At 39.6% G+C, this 21,276-nt stretch overlaps 1 protein-coding gene across 9 annotated transcripts in view; it reads left to right on the forward strand.

Moving 5' to 3' along the window:
- The window catches only part of ABHD18 (abhydrolase domain containing 18), a 69,902-nt gene that overhangs the window by 10,502 nt on the left and 38,124 nt on the right, over positions 1–21,276 (forward strand). For 7 of the 9 annotated variants that reach the window (XM_033215221.1, XM_033215227.1, XM_033215228.1 and 4 more), the window contains 3 exons: positions 3,511–3,619; positions 4,897–4,981; positions 12,531–12,631. In XM_033215221.1, the coding sequence (XP_033071112.1) occupies positions 3,528–3,619; positions 4,897–4,981; positions 12,531–12,631 (278 nt within the window). In that variant the 5' untranslated portion in view covers positions 3,511–3,527. Of the gene's footprint in view, positions 1–3,510; positions 3,620–4,891; positions 4,982–12,530; positions 12,632–21,276 lie in introns of those variants that run through there. The other 2 variants (XM_033215229.1, XM_033215230.1) reach the window with 2 other exon arrangements.

Genomic DNA, 21,276 nt, shown 5'->3' on the forward strand with positions numbered 1-21,276 from the left:
GCCTCTATGAATCTGACTACTCTAGGTATCTTGTTTAAATTGAATTATACAATATTTGTCTTTTTGTGACTGACTTATTTCACTTAGCGTAATGTCCTCTGAGTTCATCCATGTTGTATCATGTGCCAGAAGTTCCTTCCTTTGTATGACTGAATATATTCCTATTGTGTGTTGTGATTGTTTGTATGTACTTACTTTGCTTATCCATTCATCTGCCAATGGGCACTAAAAGCTTCCACGTTTTATGTATTTATTTATTACCTAGGAAGGGAGAAGCTTCTGCCAAATTCTAAATTTTATGGAGGAAAACAAAGCATGGCTGATTAGATAACTAGTGTTTACTTTAGATAGAATATTAATTTTAGGTCTACTTTATGGCATATAGAATTTCCTTAAAATCAGTATTTGTATTATATTTATGCCCATTTTATAGGGTTGGGATAATTTACTTTTTTATTTTACTTTATTTTATTTTATTTATTTTATTTTGAGACGGAATCTTGCTCTGTCACCCAGGCTAGAGTGATGATTAGGTTATGAGGGCTTTATCCTCATGGATGGATTAATGTTATTATTTTGGAAGTGAATTAGTTATCTGGAGAGTGGGCTAACCCGGTGAAACCCTGTCTCTACTAAAAAATACAAAAAACTAGCCGGGCGAGGTGGCGGCGCCTGTAGTCCTAGCTACTCGGGAGGCTGAGGCAGGAGAATGGTGTAAACCTGGGAGGCGGAGCTTGCAGTGAGCTGAGATCCGGCCACTGCACTCCAGCCCGAGCGACAGAGTGAGACTCCGTCTCAAAAAAAAAAAAAAAAAAAAGTGAGTTCAATTCTCTGTTGCTCTCTTATCATGTGATACTTCCACCATGTTATGATGCAGCAAGGTCCTCACCAAATGTTTACCCCTCAGCCTTGGACTTCCAGCCTGCAGAATTTTAAGAAGTAAATTTCTCTTCTTTATAAATTACCCAGCTGGTGTTACTCTGTTATAGCAACACAAAACAGAGCAAGACAGTTATGTGTAGGTGAATAAGTAACATCAACAAGAAAAAGATCAGAAAGAGTAGACTCCAAACTGTTAGCACTAGATATGCCTGAAAAGTAAAATTAAAAGTGATAGGAAGGGGGCCAGGTACAGTGGCTCATGTCTGTAATCCCAACACTTTGAGAGGCCAAGGCAGACGGATCACCTGAGTTCAGGAGTTCAAGACCAGCCTGGCCAACATGGTGAAACCCCATCTCTACTGAAAATACAAAAATTAGCTGGGGATGGTGGTGGGTGCCTGTAGTCCCAGCTACTCAGGAGGCTGAGACAGGAGAATTGCCTGAACCCAGGGGGCGGAGGTTGCAGTGAGCTTGGGATCCCGTCACTGCACTCCAGCCTGGGCAACAGTGAGGCTCCCTCTCAAAAAAAAAAAAAAAACTGATTGGAAGGGGATTGTTTTCCCCATTTTTACTATACATACCTTCATATTGGTGAATTTAAGAATTTTACAGTGAGCATTTTTTAATTTAAAAACAGAGTATGTAATTATTTTTTCTTTCCTTTCCCTTATATGAATTATCTCTACCTGTGCTTTACCCACTGAGTAGGTAATTTTCAACGAATTTCACTGGAACATAGTAATGGGTAGATTTCAAGAGGTGTATGATTTTAATGAGATTTGCAATTTAAAGACTTGAGTGCTCCTTGTCATGTAGCTATTGGCTTAAATACATACAGTCTCTAACTTACGATGGTTTGGCTTATGATTGTTTTGACTTGACCATAGGTTTGTCAGGGTATTAAATGTATATTGCACATATGATTTTTTTTTACTTATGATGGGTTTATTGGGATGCAATCCCATTGTAGGTTGAGGAGCATCTGTATTGCCTTTTTGGTACCTCTTCAAAGATTTTTTTAAATTATCAGAAGAGCCCTTTAGTTGTTACCACATTGCCTTGTTTCATTTTCATCAGTGTTGTTATCTTCTACTCTTACTTATTTTGATAGATAGATTTTTGAAAACTTTTAATTATCTTCCCTCCACTAAAATCTAAGATCAATGAGAACAAGACCATTCCTTTGTCATTTTTGTGGCACAGGGCCTAAAATAATGATTGGAATATAATAAGCAGTTAATGAATATTTGTTGAATGAAAAAAATCATACATAGTCTTACAAGTTCAGGAACTTATTAACCATCCCAGGGATGGTTCATCTATGGTGAACTGCACTTAACACTGGATGGATGGTAATTTATAGGACTCTAGTAATGAATACCAGTTTGTTTATGTATAGTGGTAGACATAAATAGTATAATAACAAAACTGTGTATGCAATACATTTTTTCAAACATTGTTATGTCTAAACCACACATTTATCAAAGAGTCATTGAAGAGTACATGGAAACTGGGAAAAAGAGAGAGGGGTGCTTTCAAAAAAACAATCCTATACTCTGGCTATAGGTTGTCTTGTCTAACAAGTACATTAGCTAGTAAATGTTTCCTCTTGGTACTGAGAATTATAAAAGGCAGTATGAATGACTTGGTTTTGCTGGTCCAACCATAAAAAAACTTAAATGCCAGCCCAATTGATGGTGGGTTACATTCTATACCTAGGCAAACAGAGGATATTAAGTTGGACTTGCAGGTTATTAAAAAATGAAAAAGTAAAAATAGAAGATAAAAGGAATGGTTTCAAAAAAATCTGAAGAAATGGATAAGTACTTCTTAAAGCTCATTGATGGAAATGCAGATTTCCTAAGATCTGAGAAAAAACAATTGAAAAAGGAAATGCAGATTTTCATTTTTCATTTATCTAAGTAGAGTAAACCCTGAATCTGAGTCAGGTTTCATCCACAAATCAAAATCTTACCATTCAGTTTGACAAGATGGAGGTAGATACTTAAAAATCTTTGGAAATATTTGAGAAGATAGATAAATGGTATGAAAGTAGTAGCAGTGATTATTATTTTTCGTTCACTGTAGTATAGTAGAGAGTGTAGTGTCGTAGTTAGATGTTGAGCTGTGTGCCTGGAATTGAATCTTAGCTATGTTTCCCACTAGTTGTGTGACCTTGAGTAAATTATCTGTGCTTCAGTTTTCTTGTCTATATAATTGGGATAATAAATCCTTCCTCAAAATTGTTGGTAGGTTTTATGAGAACCTGTGCATGTGTTTGTAGTTCTTAAAATAGCGGCGCCTGGCAGATAATATACTATCACATGTTCCCCTACTATTTTTTTCCAGCAAATAGAGGGTACTTATTTCAGCAACTGTATGGAGGATGGGAAGATCCTACCTTAGAGGAATTCACAGTTTAGTGAAGTTCAAGAGTGTACATCTTCTCTCTTTTCAACCCAGCTCTTTTTTTCCCCAAAATCTTGTATTTTGTTTCCAAAGGAATTAATTCAAGAATTTAGTCTGAATCTTTAATTTTACATGATAGTCAAAGAAATGGTTAGAGAATTGACCTGCTGCCTTGAAAAAAATAAAACATTTTAAAACCATTTTAATTTTGTTTTATAGATGCTTGTTTGCTACTGATGGGTGTGAGCAAGTTAGATATTTTATACCGGAGACTTCTCCTAACAAAACTTTTTATCAGAGGATGGGGAAGGCCAGAAGATCTCAAAAGGCAAGCAATTTTTTTTTCCTGAATACTTGTTCTGAATTTGTTGTTTTAATGAACATTTAAAACTTTGTTATAAAATCCCTTACTCTCAAATACAGAGCATTTGTCCAGCAAATTAGACATTAAACTATGTAAAATGCAATTATTTCCTTTTTACTTTTGTCTTTTTAGTTATTTCTCTTAAATTTTAGCCCATATCATAAATTGTACTATTTTTAAAATAATTCAGATTTTTAAAATAGCTCTCAGAAACACAGGGTAGATTTTTTACTTCAGTAATTATTAAGCTGATAAGAATTATATGTAGTTTCCAAGGATTGAGTCTTCTTGGGTAACCCGAATTTGTAATGACTTCAAAACTGGAATACACTGTAGCTCATAGGAAAATCTGGACTTAAGAAAATGAATTTTCGGCCAGGATTGGTAGCTCACTCCTGTAATTCCAGCACTTTGGGAGACTGAGGTGGGCGGATCACGAAGTCGGAAGTTCCAGACTGACCTGGCCAACATGGTAAAACCGTCTCTACTAAAAACAAAAAAATTAGCCAGGCGCGCTGGCTCACTCTGTAATTCCAGCACTTTGGGAGGCCGAGGCAGGCGGATCATGATGTCAGGAGTTCAAGAACAGCCTGGCTAATGTAGTGAAATCCCGTCTCTACTAAAAATACAAAAAATTAGCCGGGCGTGGTGGCGGGCACCTGTAATCTTAGCTACTCCAGAGGCTAAGGCCGAAGAATCGCTTGAACCCGGGTGGGGGAGGTTGCAGCAAACCGAGATCGCACTACTGCACACCAGCCAGGGCGACAGTGTGAGACTCTTGTCTCAAAAAAATAAATACAAAAATTAGCCAGGTATGGTGGCGTATGCCTGTAATCCCAGCTACTCGGGAGGCTGAGGCAGGATTGCTTGAACCCGGAAGGCAGAGGTTGCGGTGAAGTGAGATCGCACCACTGCACTCTAGCCTGGGTGACAAAGCAAGACTCCGTCTCGGAAAAAAAAAAAAAGAAAATGAATTTTCAGCATTGGTGCCTTTAATTTTGAGTCTTGTATGTATTAATTACTTTCTGAACAATATTGTTTCTCGCATTTTTCTGAAAAAAGTGTTCAGTTTGGGAAAAAACAGCCTAATCTCTTTCTTTAATGATCAAAATTAAATTTTAATATGGCTTATGAACTAGATTTGCTAATTTTTAATTACTGTTAATTAGTCTCAATTATAATATGCCTAGTAGGTGATATAAATATTAATTTTTTCCTTTTTGTCTTCTTTCCCATAATAGACTCTTTGAATTCAGAAAGATGATTGGAAATCGAGAGAGATGCCAGAATCTGGTTTCAAGCGATTATCCAGTACACATTGATAAGGTATTCAAATAAGAGAAAAACAGTTATAGGAATTGTGGTTTGACATAAATATGTCTAAGAATAGATTACATATTGGAGTATAACAACAATAAACTAAAATATGAGTGCAGTATGGATTTTTCATTTCATATTTAAAGAATACTATTTGTGGGCCGAGCGCAGTGGTTCATGCCTGTAATCCCAGCACTTTGGGAGGCGGAGGCAGGTGGATCACCTGAGGTTGGGAGTTCTAGACCAGCCTGACCAACGTGGAGAAACCCCGTCTCTACTTTAAAAAAATACAAATTAGCCGGGCATGGGGGCGCATGCCTATAATCCCAGCTACTCAGGAGGCTGAGGCAGGAGAATCACTTGAACCCGGGAGGTGGAGGTTGCAGTGAGCCAAGATCATGCCATTGCAGTCCAGCCTGGACGACAAGAGTGAAACTCCGTCTCAAAAATAAACAAACAAATAATTCTATCTGTGCACTAACTGGATGTTGTTAATAACTACGTTCACGTATATTTGGGAGCATATGTTTATTACTTGTCTAAATATATAGAGAAGGCTGGGCGCGGTGGCTCAAGCCTGTAATCCTAGCACTTTGGGAGGCCGAGACGGGCGGATCGCGAGGTCAGGAGATCGAGACCATCCTGGCTAACACGGTGAAACCCCGTCTCTACTAAAAACTACAAAAAAACTAGCCGGGCGAGGTGGCGGCGCCTGTAGTCCCAGCTACGTGGGAGGTTGAGGCAGGAGAATGGCGTGAACCCGGGAGGCGGAGCTTGCAGTGAGCTGAGATCCGGCCACAGCACTCCAGCCTGGGTGACAGAGCGAGACTCCGTCTCAAAAAATATATATATAGAGAGAGAGAGAGAGAGAGAAGTATTTAGGCTGGATATTTCTGGATCTCATTTTCTGTCTTTAGGCTCAGGAGGGTTAAACTACTCAACATTACAGAAGAATAGTGAGTATTAAAGGGGAGTAATCTAGTTGGAGAGTCAACACATAAGAAATTATTAGCAAACAACTGTTAAATAACACCAGGAAAATATTATGGGATACAGTTAATTCCTGAGAGAATGGTAGAAAGAAAAAGCGATAAAATTAGAGAAGACAAGGATGTTTTTGAAATCTTTTTTTTTTAGAGGAGGCACCTGGTTTTCTGTAAAATATTTCTAGGTTTATGTAATTGCATACTTTGATGTATTGTTGGAGAGGGGATACAAATAGGCAAGCTTCACACATCCCTCACTCCCCTTCAACCAAAGTAACTGTACTTGCATCTCATATGTTTTGGATATCTTTAGATTTCTCTTTTCAAAAGAGTTCGACTGCTAAGAACAAAATTTTATAGATTGAAAACCCCTCCTCTACATCATAGAAGTTCTTTCTGTATCTTCTGAATTAATAACATTTCTCCGTGTACCCTCAAATTTTGCCAAATATTTTTATCCTCTATATTTTTTCTATTAAAAAATTATAAACTTAAAAAAATTTTTAATGTACCAAGTTTAAAAAAAAAATCTCCTTTAATCTCTGCCACTTTCCACTACCTAATTCCATTTCCCTCCCAAGAGTGAATTGCTGTTAAGATTTTGGAATGCGTTCTTACTGATCCACTACCCTTAGTTTTTAAAAACTGAGACAAGGATATCCCAGCACTTGGGAGGCCGAGGCGAGAGGATCGTGAGGTGAAGAGATCAAGACCATACTGGCCAACATGGTGAAACCCCATCTCTACTAAAAGAAAAATAAAAAAATGAGCTGGGCGTGCTGGCGCACACTTGTAGTTCCAGCTGCTCGGGAAGCTGAGGCAGGAGAACCGCTTGAACCCAGGATACGGAGGTTGCAGTGAGCCGAGATTGCGCCACAGCACTCCAGCCCGGCGACAGAGCGAGACTCCGTCACAAGGAAAAAAAAAAAGCAATTGAGATAAAATTCACCCTTTTACAATATACAATTGAATGGTTTTTAAATTATATTACCAAGATGTGCAGCCATCAACATTGTCACTAATTCTAGAGTATTTTCATTGTCCTAGAAAGAAATCCTGTATCCATTAGCTGTCACTTTCCCTTGCCTCTTCCGCCACCTGCTGGCAATCACTAGTCTACCCTCTGTCTCTATGGGTTCTCCTACTGTGGACATTTCTTATAAATGGAATCATGCAATATGTAGCTTTTTTTATCTGGCTTCTTCACTTAGCGTAATGTTTTCAAGGTTCATCCATGTTGTAGCATGTGTCAGTACTTCTTTTTGGTTTTTTTTTTTTTTTTTACAGCATCAGAACATTCAAGGAAAACTATCCTTTTGTATAGCTAAATAATATTCTATTGTATTGTATATCACAGTTTGCTTATCCATTCATAAATTGATGGACATTTGGGTTGTTTTCACTTTTTGGCTATTATAAATAGTTCTGCTATGAATACTCAAGTATGAGTTTTTGTGTGAACGTATGTTTTTAGTTCTCTTGTGTATACTGAAGAGTTTAATTATTGGGTCATATGATGATAACTCTAAGTTATCATAAGTTTGATAACTAACAAACTGTTTTCCAAAGTGACTATACTATTTTATATTCCCACCAGTAGTGAATAAACATTCTGATTTTGCCATACACACCAACTTTGTACTTGTCCAAGTCATCATAGTGGGTATAAAAGTATTTCCTTGTAGTTTCGACTACGCCCTAATGGCTGTGAGGCTGAACATCTTTTCAAGTGTGAATTGGCCATTTGTATACCTTCTTTGGAGAACTGTCTTTTCAAACCTTTGCTCCTTTTTACGTTGAGTTCTCCATCTTTTTATTGTTGGGTTGTATCTTGCTTAATTTTAAAATCCATGTTATGTATAATATGTGTAATTCTGAAATTGTCTTTTCTTACCAAGTTGCCAGCTATCAGAACGCTAATTTGTTGCATTATTTTTCCCTTTAACATTAGTTTGTTCTGCTTCCTTTATTAATAATTAATAATGGGCTGGGTGCGGTGGCTCACGCCTGTAATCTCAGCACTTCGGGAGGCTGAGGTGGTGGATCATTTGAGGTCAGGAGTTCAAGACCAGGCTGGCCAACATGGTGAAACCCCGTCTCAACTAAAAATACAAAAATTAGCTGGGCATGGTGGTGCATGCCTGTAATCCCAGCTACTTGGGAGGCAGAGGCAGCAGAATTGCTTGAGCCTAGGAGGCAGAGGTTGCAGTGAGCTGAGATCATGCCTCTGTACTCAAGTCTGGGCAACAGAGTGAGACCCTGTCTAAAAAAAAAAAAAAAATTAATAATGTATTAGTTTGTGCTGCTGCTTTATCAAATAACTTATTCTCGTAAAATACATAAAAGGGTTGAGTGTGGTGGCTTACGCCTGTAATCCCAGCACTTGGGGAGGCCGAGGAACATGGATCACTTGAAGTCAGAAGTTTGAGACCAGTCTGGCCAACATGACAAAACCCCATCTCTACTAAAAATACAAAAAAATTAGCCAGGCATGCTGGTACATGCCTGTAGTCCCAGCTACTCAGGAGGCTGAAGCAGGAGAATTGCTTGAATCTGGGAGGCAGAGGTTGCAGTGAGCTGAGATAGCACTCACTGCACTCTAGCCTGGGTGACAGAGCAAGACTCAAAAAATAAAAATAAATAAATAAAAATGAATACATAAGAAGAACACTTTAAAACTATACTAATAGGCATACAAAACTAAATTGGAAAGTTTTTTGGATTAAAAATTCAGTTTTAGCTGGAAGCAGTGGCTCAAGCCTGTAATCCCAGCACTTTGGGAGGCCGAGACGGGTGGATCACGAGGTCAGGAGATCGAGACCATCCTGGCTAACACGGTGAAACCCCATGTCTACTAAAAAATACAAACAACTAGCCGGACGAGGTGGCGGGCGCCTGTAGTCCCAGCTACTCGGGAGGCTGAGGCAGGAGAATAGAGTGAACCCGGGAGGCGGAGCTTGCAGTGAGCTGAGATCCGGCCACTGCAGTCCAGCCTGGGCGACAGAGCGAGACTCCGTCTCAAAAAAAAAAAAAAATTCAGTTTTATAGAGATATTATGTCTCCTTAAGCATTTTTAAAAATGTAATGCAATTTCAATTAAAGTATTGAACATGGAACCTACATTCATAAAAGCATCCTAAAATTATTTTGAGAAAATGCTGAGAGTAAAATCAGATCGAGAATACTCTGGAAAGGAAGAGTTGTAAACAAAGACTAGTTCAGTCATATAACAATGAGTATTAAAATGCTGCAGTTATCAACACAGCATGATATGGGTGCAGAAATAAAAGGTAGGCAAATAAGACCTAATGAAGGATTTAAAATAACTGGCAGAAATATATGAATGTTTAGTACATAGTAATGGTAGTGTTTTAAGTCAGTTGCAAAAATATGTGAGTCATTTAATAGATGACATTTGTCCAGCTGATTACAAAAAAAAATTTTGTGTGTGTAAACAAAACAAAATGTTGTTTTGTTTTGAGACAAGGTCTCACTCTGTCACCCAGCTGCACTGCAGTGGAGCAGTCATGGCTCACTGCAGCCGTGACCTCCTGGACTCCAGTGATCCTCCCACCTCAGCCTCATATGTAGCTGGGACCACAGCTACATGCCACCACGTTCAGCTAATTTTTGTATTTTCTGTAGAGAAAGAGTTTTTGCCATGTTGCTCGGGCTGATCTTGAATTCCTGGGCTCGAGAGATCTGCCCACCTCGGCCTCCCAGAGTACTGGGATTACAGGTGTGAGTCACTGCACCTGACCTAGAATTTATTTTTTAAAAAACTAGCTTGTCCTGGGTGCAGTGGCTCACACTTGTAATCCTAGCACTTTGGGAGTCCGAGATGGGTGGATCATGTGAGCTCAGAAGTTTGAGACCAGCCTGGTGGTTTTTAATATGGTGAAACCCCGTCTCTACTAAAAATAAAAAAAATTAGCCGGGCATGGTGATGTGCGCCTGTAATTCCAACTACTCGAGAGGCTGAGGCAGGAGAATCGCTTGAACCCGGGGGGGCGGAGGTTGCGGTGAGCCGAGATCGCGCCAGCACACTCCAGCCTGGACAACAAAGTAAGACTGTTTCAAAACAAAACAAAACAAAAAAAGCTAGCTTGTAATCCTAGCACTTTGGGAGGCCAAGTCGGGCAGATTGCTTGAGTCCAGGAGTTTGAGACCATCCTGGGCAACATGGCAAAACCCTGTCTTTACCAAAAAAATGTAAAAATTAGCTGGGTGTGGTGGTATGCCTGTAGTTCCAGCTACTCTGGAGGCTGAGGTGGGAGGATTGCTTGAACCCTGGGAGGTGAAGCATACAGTGAGCCAGGATGGCAGCACTGCACTCCAGCCTGGGTGACAGAGTGAGACCCCGTTTCCCCAAAAATTAACTAATTAGTTAATTAATTTTTTTAAAGTTAGATATATACATCATCCACAGATACGTTTTTGTTGCTGATTTGAATGAAAATATGTGGTAATTCAATGCTACTTTAATTTTTTTACTATTGACCTGAAATTTTTAAGAAATAATTACTCCAGACACAATGGCTCATGCCTTAATACCCAACACTTTGGGAGGCTTGAGGCCGGGCGTTCCAGACTAGCCTGAGCAACATAGTAAGATCCTGTCTCTACAAAAAGAAAATAAATACTTACTGGAGGGGAGAATAAGTTTAGGTATTGAATGTTAACAAATGCGTTTTTTATATATATAGAAATTATGTTTTTTTCTCATTTACTACGTTGACATGACTCTACATCAGATTGCCTGACACTGAACCATTGTAACATATTTGATGTCAACCCTTATTTGATTATGGTAACTTATTTTTGAAATTTGTAAACAATTATTTTTATACTGTTGAATGTTGTTGAATTCTCTTAACAAGTAGTTTATTTTGAGTTATTGCATGTCAGTGTATGAATGTGATTTATTTATAGTTTATTTTTTCAAGTAGATTATAGTAAAGGATATGGAAGGAAAAGAAGTGTGTATAGGCAGGAACCATGTCTTTAAAAACCACAGTGGTCCACAGAATCAGAGAAAATGTTTACAAACTACTCATCTGACAGGGAATTAAGAACCGGAATATAAGGAGCTCAAATAAATTAATAGGGAAAAATCATAATCTGATTTTAAAATGGGTAAAAGATCTGAATAGACATTTTACATTTTTCTTTTGTTTTTTTGAGACAGAGTCTTGCTATGTTGCCAGGCTGGAGCGCAGTGGCTCAATGTCGGCTCACTGCAACCTCTGCCTCCCGGGTTCAAGTGATTCTCCTGCCTCAGCCTCCTGAGTAGCTGGAACTATAGGCGCACACCATCACGTCAGGCTAATTTTTTGTATGTTAGTAGAGACAGGGTTTCACCATGTTGGTAAGGCTGGTCTCGAACTCCTGACCTCAAGTGATCTGCCTGCCTTGGCCTCCCAAAGTGCTGGGATTACAGGCGTGAGCCACCGCGCCTGGCCGACATTTCACATTTTTCAAAAGAAGACATACACATGGCCAACCACGTATATGAAAAAATGCTCAGCATCATAATCATCAGAGAAATGCAAATCAAAATTACAGTGATATATCATTTACCCTAGTTAAAATGGCTTTTATTCAAAAGACAGGCAATAATAAAAGCTGGTGAGGATGTAGAGAAAGAGGAAGAGGAAACCTCGTTCACTGTTGGTGGGAATGTAAGTTAGTACGACCACTGTGGAGAACAATATGGAACTTCCTCAAAAGCTAAAACTGGAACTACCATATGACCCAGCAATCCCCCCACTGGGTATGTATGAAAAAGAAAGGAAATCACTGTATCAAAGAGATATGAGCACTCCCATGTTTATTGTAGCACTGTTCGTAGTAGCCAAGATACAGAATCAACCTAAGTGTTCACCAGCAGATGAATGGATAAAGAAAATGTACAAATATGCAGTGAAATATTATTCAATCATAAGCAAGAATGAAATCTTGTCCTTTGCAACAGCATGGATGGAACTGAAGGACATTGTGTTAAGTAAATTAAGCCAGTCACAGAAGGACAAATTTCATGTGTTTTCACTCACATGTGGGAGCTAAATATTTTTAAAAATTGAACTCATGGAGATGAAGAGTAGATTGATGATTATCAGAGGTTAACAAAAGTAGCAGGGAGGGGAAGATAGAATGGAGATGATTAATGGGTGCAAATGTACAGTTAGAATCAATAAGATCTAGTATTTGATAGCATAATAGAGTCACTATAATTAACAATAATTTATTGTATATTTTGAAATAAGAGTGAAATTGGAATGTTCCTAACACAAGGAAATGATAGGTGCTTCAGGTGATGGATACCCCAATTGCCCTGATTTGATCATTACAACTTGTATGCCGGTATCAAAACATCACATGTACCCTATAATACACTCAATGATTATGCACACAGAATAATTAATGATAAAGTACAGTGGCACAAAAAGTTTACATGGTAGGTGCTGAAAACATGATTTTAATTGAATAGAACTTTTTATTAGAAGAACATCCATGATAGACCAAGATATCTTAGTTTTCTTGCATACATCTTGGTTTTGATTTTCTTTTAGATTGAAGAGCAATCAGATTGTAAGATCTTAGATGGACACTTTGTTTCCCCTATGGCTCACTATGTGCCTGATATCATGCCAATTGAATCTGTTATTGCAAGGTAAGAATTTTTTGTTCAAAAAGATGAATTAATATGTTATTTATGTTCATTAAAATTATAATGTCAACACTATGTTATTTGAAATTAGGAGTAACAAGGCAGGCCTAAATTATTGAAAAGGCTGAATTAGAAGATATTTTAATTCTTCTAAGAACATAAGGAGTATATGTACAAGGATATTCATTGAGGCATTGTTTATAGTTGGAAAAAATAGATAATGCAGGCCGGGCGCGGTGGCACAAGCCTGTAATCCCAGCACTTTGGGAGGCCGAGATGGGCGGATCACAAGGTCAGGAGATCGAGACCATCCTGGCTAACACGGTGAAACCCCGTCTCTACTAAAAAATACAAAAAACTAGCTGGGCGAGGTGGCAGGCACCTGTAGTCCCTGCTACCCGGGAGGCTGAGGCAGGAGAATGGCATGAACCCGGGAGGCAGAGCTTGCAGTGAGCTGAGATCCGGCCACTGCACTCCAGCCCGGGCAAGAGAGCTAGACTCCGTCTCAAAAAAAAAAAAAAAGATAATGCCTAAATGTTCAACAGTAGGTGATTAATTATCCATACTGTGGATACCATTAGTGACATGGAAATATGGTCACAATATGTGAAAGCTTAAGAAGATAATACAAAGGATTTTTTAGTTCCATTTTTGTAAATATACAAGTATGCACACATAATCACACAGAAGTTTCCAAAGGATATATATGAATATACAAACTCTGCTTATCTCTGAGTGGAGAGATTTTTGGCTTTAAAATTTTTAGTTTTAGGTCAGGCATGGTGGCTTATGCCTGTAGTCCCAGCACTTTGGGAGGACAAGGCAGTTGGATCACTTGAGTTCAGGAGTTCTAGACCAGCCTGGCCAACATGGCGAAACCCCATCTCTACTAAAAATACAAAAAATTAGCCAGGTGTGGTGGCAGACACCTGTAATCCCAGCTACCTGGGAGGCTGAGGCAGGAGAATTGATTGAACCCAGGAGACGGAGGTTGCAGTGAGCCAAGATTGTACCACTGCACTCCAGCCTGGGCCACAGAGTGAGACTCTGTCTCAAAAAAAAAAAAAAAAAAAATACCATGTACATGTGTTGATTTTATAATAGGAAGAAGAAGTACTTTTAAGTGAAGAAACTAAAAAACATGTGGTAACTTAGACTAGACAGACTACATAGTTCAGCTAAGTAAAGCGCCTCAGGATTGGTATGTAATTAGCATGTCAGTTTGAGAATGTAAATAGATATTCTGAAATAGCTGAGGTTCCTAAGTGGTTAATTATGCAATAGTTGAAAACTGGCTTTTTGGATCTTTGTTAGAGTACAGAGGTTATTCTTTTTTTTTTTTTTTTTGAGACGGAATCTCGCTGTGTCGCCCAGGCTAGAGTGCAGTGGCGCGATCTCGGCTCACTGCAAGCTCCGCCTCCCGGGTTCACGCCATTCTCCCGCCTCAGCCTCCCGAGTAGCTGGGACTACAGGCGCCCGCCACCACGCCCGGCTAGTTTTTTGTATTTTTAGTAGAGATGGGGTTTCACCATGTTAGCCAGGATGGTCTCGATCTCCTGACCTCGTGATCCACCCGCCTCGGCCTCCCAAAGTGCTGGGATTACAGGCTTGAGCCACTGCACCCGGCCACAGAGGTTATTCCTAGCTCAGTCTTGTTAGTGGTATTGTTTGTTTGTTTGTTTGTTGAGACAGAGTCTCGCTCTGTTGCCCAGGCTGGATGGATGGAGTGCAGTGCTGCCACTGTACGCTCTGCCTTTCAGGTTCAAGCGACTTTGATGTCTCAGCCGCCTGAGTAGCTGGGATTATGAGCGTGTGCCACCATACCCGGCTAATTTTTTTATTTTTAGTACAGATGGACTTTTGCCATGTCGGCCAGGCTGTTCTCAACCTCCTGGTCTCAAGGGATCCACCTGCCTCGCCTCCCAAAGTGCTGGGATTACAGGTATGAGCCACCACACTCAGCCACTGTTAATGGTTTGTGTTTTGTTTTGTTTTTGGGATGGAATCTCACTCTGTCTCCCAGGCTAGAGACAGAGTCTCCAGAGTCTCGCTCTGTTGCCCAGGCTAGATGGAGAGCAGTGGTGCTCACTGCAGCCTCCGCCTCCTGGGTTCAAATGATTCTCCTGCCTCAGCCTGCGGAGTAGCTGGGATTATAGGCACCTGCCACCATACCCGGCTAAGTTTTGTATTTTTAGTAGAACGGAGTTTCAACATGTTGGGCCGGCTGGTCTCAAACTCCTGACCTCAAATGATCTGCCCACCTCAGCCTCCCAAGTGCTGGGATTACAGTAGGAGTGAGCCACTGTGCCTGGCTTGATAATGGGTTTTTTAAGTTGTTTTTAATTCTAAATCAGTGTTGAACCTAGATCTTTACACAGTTCTCTATTTTATGTTATAACTAATTTTATTTAAAAAGAACAAAATACTTTTTTCCCCTACATTGTTGATAATAAACTATTTGCTGTTTCTGGTTAGTAGGTGTTTTCTCCTTTTAAGATTTTGTCTGGGCCAGGCGCGGTGGCTCAAGCTTGTAATCCCAGCACTTTGGGAGGCCGAGACGGGCGGATCACGAGGTCAGGAGATCGAGACCATCCTGGCTAAGCCGGTGAAACCCCGTCTCTACTAAAATATACAAAAAACTAGCCGGGCGAGGTGGCGGGCGCCTGTAGTCCCAACTTGGGAGGCTGAGGCAGGAGAATGGCGTAAACCCAGGAGGTGGAGCTTATAGTGAGCTGAGTTCCGGCCACCGCACTCCAGCCTGGGCGACAGAGTGAGACTCCGTCTCAAAAAAAAAAAAAATTTTGTCTGCAATAGCAATGATAAAATAGTGATACATGTATGGGCGTTTGAAAAATTCTTCAGTCAGGAAGAGATTATTCTGTAATGGAAACCTACTTAACCTTTTAACCAACCCTGTAAGTGAACCTATAAAGTGCAAACTAACCGAAGAGCGGTTTGATAGACCTGATTAAAAGTTGTAGTCAGCTGTCCATTATTTTGTTACCCCTAAGGCATTATTTTAAATTTCTATTTTTTTTCTGTTGATAGCCTCTGAATGAAAGGCAAGCAATGTCATGTAGTGGAAAGAGCTAGAACTTTGGAATTAAACAAATCTGGGATCGAACCCTGAGTCTACTACTTATGGTCAATTACTTAATCTCTGAACCAGGCTTTATAAAGTAGGACTAATAACACTTAATCTCGTAGGGTTGTTGAAAGTGATAAATAAGGAATGAGACTGAGCACGGTGGCTCACACCTGTAATCTCAGCACTTTGGGAGGCCAAGGTGGGCGGATCACCTGACATCAGGAGTTCGAGACCAGCCTGGCCAACATAGTGAAACCCCATCTCTACTAAAAATACAAAAAAAATTAGCCAGGCATGGTGGCAGACATCTGTAATCCCAGCTACTCGGGATGCTGAGGCAGGAGAATCACTTGAACCTGGGAGGCCGAGGTTGCGGTGAGCTGAGATCATGCCATTGGACTCCAGGCTAGGTGACAAGAGTGAAACACCATCTTAGAATGAAAATAGTGTGCAGGGAATATAAAAAACATAAACGTGTAGCTAGTTTATGTATTTATTTATTTGTTTGACAGAGTCTTGCTTTGTCAGTCAGGCAAGGATGCAGTGGTGCTATCTAGGCTCACTGCACCCTCAACCTGCCCGGCTCAAGTGATCCTCTCACCTCAGCCTCCTGAGTAGCTGGGACTGTAGACTGATGTCATTAGACCTGGCTAATTTTTTTTTAGTTTTTTTTGTAGAGATAGGAGTCTCACTACATTGTCCAGACTGATCTCAAATTCCTGGGCTCAAGTGATCCTCCTGCCTTTGCTCCCCAGAGTGCTGAGGTTACAGACTTGAGCCACTGCACCCAGCCTTAACTGTTTTAGATATGCTTTGTCTTATTAATGCTTTATTAAAAACATTAAGTCGTGGCCGGGCACGGTGGCTCAAGCCTGTACTCCTAGTACTTTGGGAGGCCGAGACGGGTGGATCACGAGGTCAGGAGATCGAGACCATCCTGGCTAACATGGTGAAACCCCGTCTCTACTAAAAAATACAAAAACTAGCCGGGCGAGGTGGCGGGCGCCTGTAGTCCCAGCTACTCGGGAGGCTGAGGCAGGAGAATGGCATAAACCCGGGAGGCAGAGCTTGCAGTGAGCTGAGATCTGGCCACTGCACTCCAGCCTGAGTGACAGAGCGAGACTCCGTCTCAAAAAAAAAAAAAAAAAAGGCATTAAGTCAACCTGGGCAACATAGAAAGACACTGTCTCTACAAAAAAAAACAGAAAATAAATTTTCTGGCCATGATGGCATGTGCCTCTAGTCTTACCTACTCAGGAGGCTAAGGCTGAAGATTGCCTGATCGAGGTTAGAGTGAGCTATAATTGTACCACTGCACTCCAGCGTGAGTGACAGAGCATGACCGGTCCTGTGTCAAAAAAAAAAAAAATTTTTTTTAAACATAAGTGAATGTGTAGCTCTTTAGCCTGTAGGCAAAAGGATATAGAAGGAAAAGAAACTTTCAGTTTTTACATATCATCACTTCACTCCCTGGAACTATGTGTCCCTTTCTCATAGATTCTCCACCTTATCTGGACAGTTATACAAGCTATAAAGCATAAAGAAAGGAGGAAAATTATGTGATTTTACTCAGACTCAGAAGTACTCCTCAACATCTGTTGGAAATTGAGGAAGGGTTCTTTCCAGTTAGTGACAGGAATGGGGAAACAAGTTGACTTCCTGTCTCTGCAGTGTCATATTTTTACAACATAAATAATACTTTTTTCAACAATTTCTAGTCAGATTTAAAGCATAACTTATTTTGATGAAAGACTATAAATTCCCAGGTGATGCACATTGACGTCTACTTTCCCTTTCTTTCCCCCTGTCATTTTTGTGCAGCAATTTATCTCATTGCATTAGAAAATGCAAATAAGAAAAAAGAAAAAAAATCATTGGTAATTCCACCAATGAGTGATAACCACTATTTTATGTATATTCTAATCTTTCTCCTATGTGTTCACATACAACTGTACTTACTCTTTTTTTGACCTAATTAATCAATGAATATGCAGTTGATTATCATTAATGGCTGTTTGGTATTCCATACTGTGGCTCTACCATAATTTACTAATTCCTTATGGTGCACATTTAAGTTGCATTGTTTTTCACTCTTACAAACAACATCACAATGAACATCCTTATGTACATCTCCTTACCTGCTACTCTGATTATTTTTGTGCCATAAGTTGCTTAACATGGAATTTCTGTATTTATAAGATTTGTGCAGATTTTAAACTTTTGGTCATATTGTCAAATAAGTTGGAAAAGTTTAAGGCTATCCCAAGTATAGATTAATCCACAGGGAGAAGCCTATTTGTCCTATTATTGTTTGGTTCATTACTTGTGATTCTGTCTCTTTTTCACACTTTCAGTTTTTATTGAGGTAGAGAAAAATATATCAGGTAAATGAAATAGGGAAACTGCAAGCATTCTTTTCCCTTAAAAGAACAGTTTTAAGACTGCTAAAGATCTGTGGTGATGGGATTTATAGATCACAAAATATGGATTTCCCTATGTAATGCAAAGTAGCTCATGAAATTGTGATGTATCTTCTGGACAGCCTATATTGGAAATGTACTTATGTCAAAATTCCAAATGAACTATAATATTTTAAAACATAGCATTCAGGCCAGATGTGGTGGCTCTGGGAGGCCTATAATCCCAGCGCTTTGGGAGGCCAAGGTAGGCAGATCACCTTGAGGTCAGGAGTTCGAGGCCAGTTTGGCCAACATGGTGAAATCCTGTCTCTACAAAAATTAGCCAGGCATGATGGCTGGTGCCTGTAATCCAAACTACTCCGGAGGCTGAGACAGGAGAACTGCTTGAACCCGGAAGGCAAAGGTTGCAGTGAGCTGAGATCGTGCCATTGCACTCCAGCCAGGGTGACAGAGCGAAAATTCTGTCTCAAAACAAACAAAACAAAACAAAAAGAAAACGTCCATTTAAGCAGCCTTAAATAATTTTATGGTAACATGGCATAATTTAGTATTCAAATATTACTCAAGATTGAATTGTAATAAAAGTTCAGGAAAATTTAATATTTATCTTCTGGTAAAATATTAATATTCCTTCGAGGATAGTTTATATGTCTTCTATACGATTTTCATTTCTCAGCATCAGAGGTAAAAATATTTTTCACATAATTGGGTTTAGGTTCCTCAAATATTTAGGGATAAAACACTCATTTTATGTATTTATTTATTTATTTAGTTAAATTTTTTGAGGTGGAGTCTCACTCTGTTGCCTAGGCTGGAGTGCAGTGGCACGATCTTGGCTCACTGCAACCGCTGCCTCCCAGGTTCAAGGGATTCTCATGCCTCAGCCTCCCTAATAGCTAGGATTATAGGCACATGCCACTACGTCCACCCGCCTGGCTAATTTTTGTATTTTCAGTAGAGATGAGGTTTCACCATGTGGTCCAGGCTGGTGTCAAACTCCTAACCTCAAGTGATTCACCTGCCTCAGCCTCCCAAAATGCTGGGATTACAGGCTTGAGCCACTTGGCCCAACCAGGCACTCATTTTAAATTATGCATACTTGCCAATAAACTGCTCTAGGTTTTCATGATATTTTATTCCATTTATAGAAATATGTGTGTATGTATATGTATATATCTGTGTGTGTATGTGTAACAAAACCAGCTATCCTTTCAGCATTACTTCAGATGTTACTTTTATGCCATATTCCAAATTGAACCAAAGAAGTAAGATACTACTTAAAATAACGAAATGTAGATAATTCCTGTTCTGATTTCATGCTTACTACTCATCTAGTTTTTATTTTTAAAAGAATAGTGGTTTATTAGAGAGTAGAAAGAGCAGTATTTCTAAATTAATAGACTCATGTGATTTTAAATATATATACATTAAACTTTAAAAATAAAAATTAGGCCGGGCGCGGTGGCTCACGCCTGTAATCCCAGCACTTTGGGAGGCTGAGGCGGGCGGATCACGAGGTCAGGAGATCGAGACCATCCTGGCTAACACCGTGAAACCCCATCTCTACCAAAAAAATACAAAAAATTAGCCAGGCATGGTGGCGGGCACCTGTAGTCCCAGCTACTCGGGAGGCTGAGGCAGGAGAATGGCGTGAACCCGGGAGGCAGAGCTTGCAGTGAGCCGAGATCATGCCACTGCAATCCAGCCTGGGCGACAGTTTGAGACTTGGTCTCAAAAAAATAAAAAATAAAATTAAAAATTAAATTTGATTAAATACATATCAATAAAATAAAGATAAGCAGGAAAAATAATACTTTAATTTTCACTGCTACTTTATTTTCATGATTTTAACAGCAGTAAATCTAAATATATTTATGTATGATTTTAAATATAAGTATGTAACTAAATTAGTAAATTCAATGTTATAAGCAGGAAAAATAAGACTTTAATATTATGCTCTGTTTTTTTCTAATGATTACAACAATAGTTTTTGCCAATGTTTTAAAAATCATTCTTACTGTCTTTAAATGGCATAAATGGCATTCAGTAGTTCTCTACTCATTCTAAAAAGGAAAAAAAAATTGCATAAAAATTTTCCTTGGCTATAAAAAATTCTGTGTAGGTACTGGTAATTCCCTGTGTCTAACATAAGGAAGACTTATGTCTCAGTCATGACTCAGCCACTCAGCTCCCTGTCCTTAGGTAATTTATTTAACTATATGGTACTTAACGTCTTCTCACATCTGAATTAGGGCTTACTGGAAAGATACAGGCAGGAATAAAGAAATTAAAGTTGAAAGGAGTGTAGACTAGTAGAGGAAAAGGAGTAGACAGCTACATATTTATTTATATGTGCTGGAAAACCAGTATTTAGCTAAAATCTTTTATAAAACTAATGTGATATGACTTGAGCAGAGCCAAAATTTAACTGTTCAAATAAATAGTATTCACTCACCTTTTCACTTTGATCGGGGGAGCCAGCCCCCAATATTTCAACATACATTCTTTCTGTTTTCCCTAAGTGTTGGCCAATCTGAGAAATAAAGAGTACAAAGAGAGAAATTTTACAGCTGGGCCTCCAGGGGTGTCATCACATATTGGTAGGACTGTGATGGCGACCGCAAGCCACAAAACCAGCAAGTTTTTATTAGGGATTTTGAAAGGGGAGGGTGTGTATGAACAGGGAGTAGGTCACAATGATCACATGCTTCAAAGGACAATAAAGATCACAGGCAAAGGCAAAATTAGAATTACTGATGAGGGTCTGTGTCCTGCTGTGCATGCATTGTCTTGATAAACATCTTAACAGGAAACAGGATTCAAGAGCAGACAACCAGTCTGACTAGAATTTACCAGGCTGGAATTTCCCAATCCTAGTAAGCCTGAGAGTACTGCAGGAGACCAGGGTGTATTTCAGTCCTTATCTCAGTCGCATAAGACAGATAATCCCAGAGTGGCTGTCTATAGACCTGCCCCTAGGAATGCATTCCTTCCCCAGGGTTATTCCTTGCTGGGAAAAGAATTCAGCGATATTTCTCCTACTCGCTTTCTGCAAGAAGAAAAATATGGCTCTATTCTGCCCGACGCCGCAGGTAGTCAGATCTTATGGGTATCTTCCTTTGTTCCCTGAAAATCACTGT

Source organism: Trachypithecus francoisi, unplaced genomic scaffold, assembly GCF_009764315.1.
Source record: "Trachypithecus francoisi isolate TF-2019V2 unplaced genomic scaffold, Tfra_2.0 Lachesis_group1, whole genome shotgun sequence".
Lineage (NCBI taxonomy): Eukaryota > Metazoa > Chordata > Mammalia > Primates > Cercopithecidae > Trachypithecus > Trachypithecus francoisi.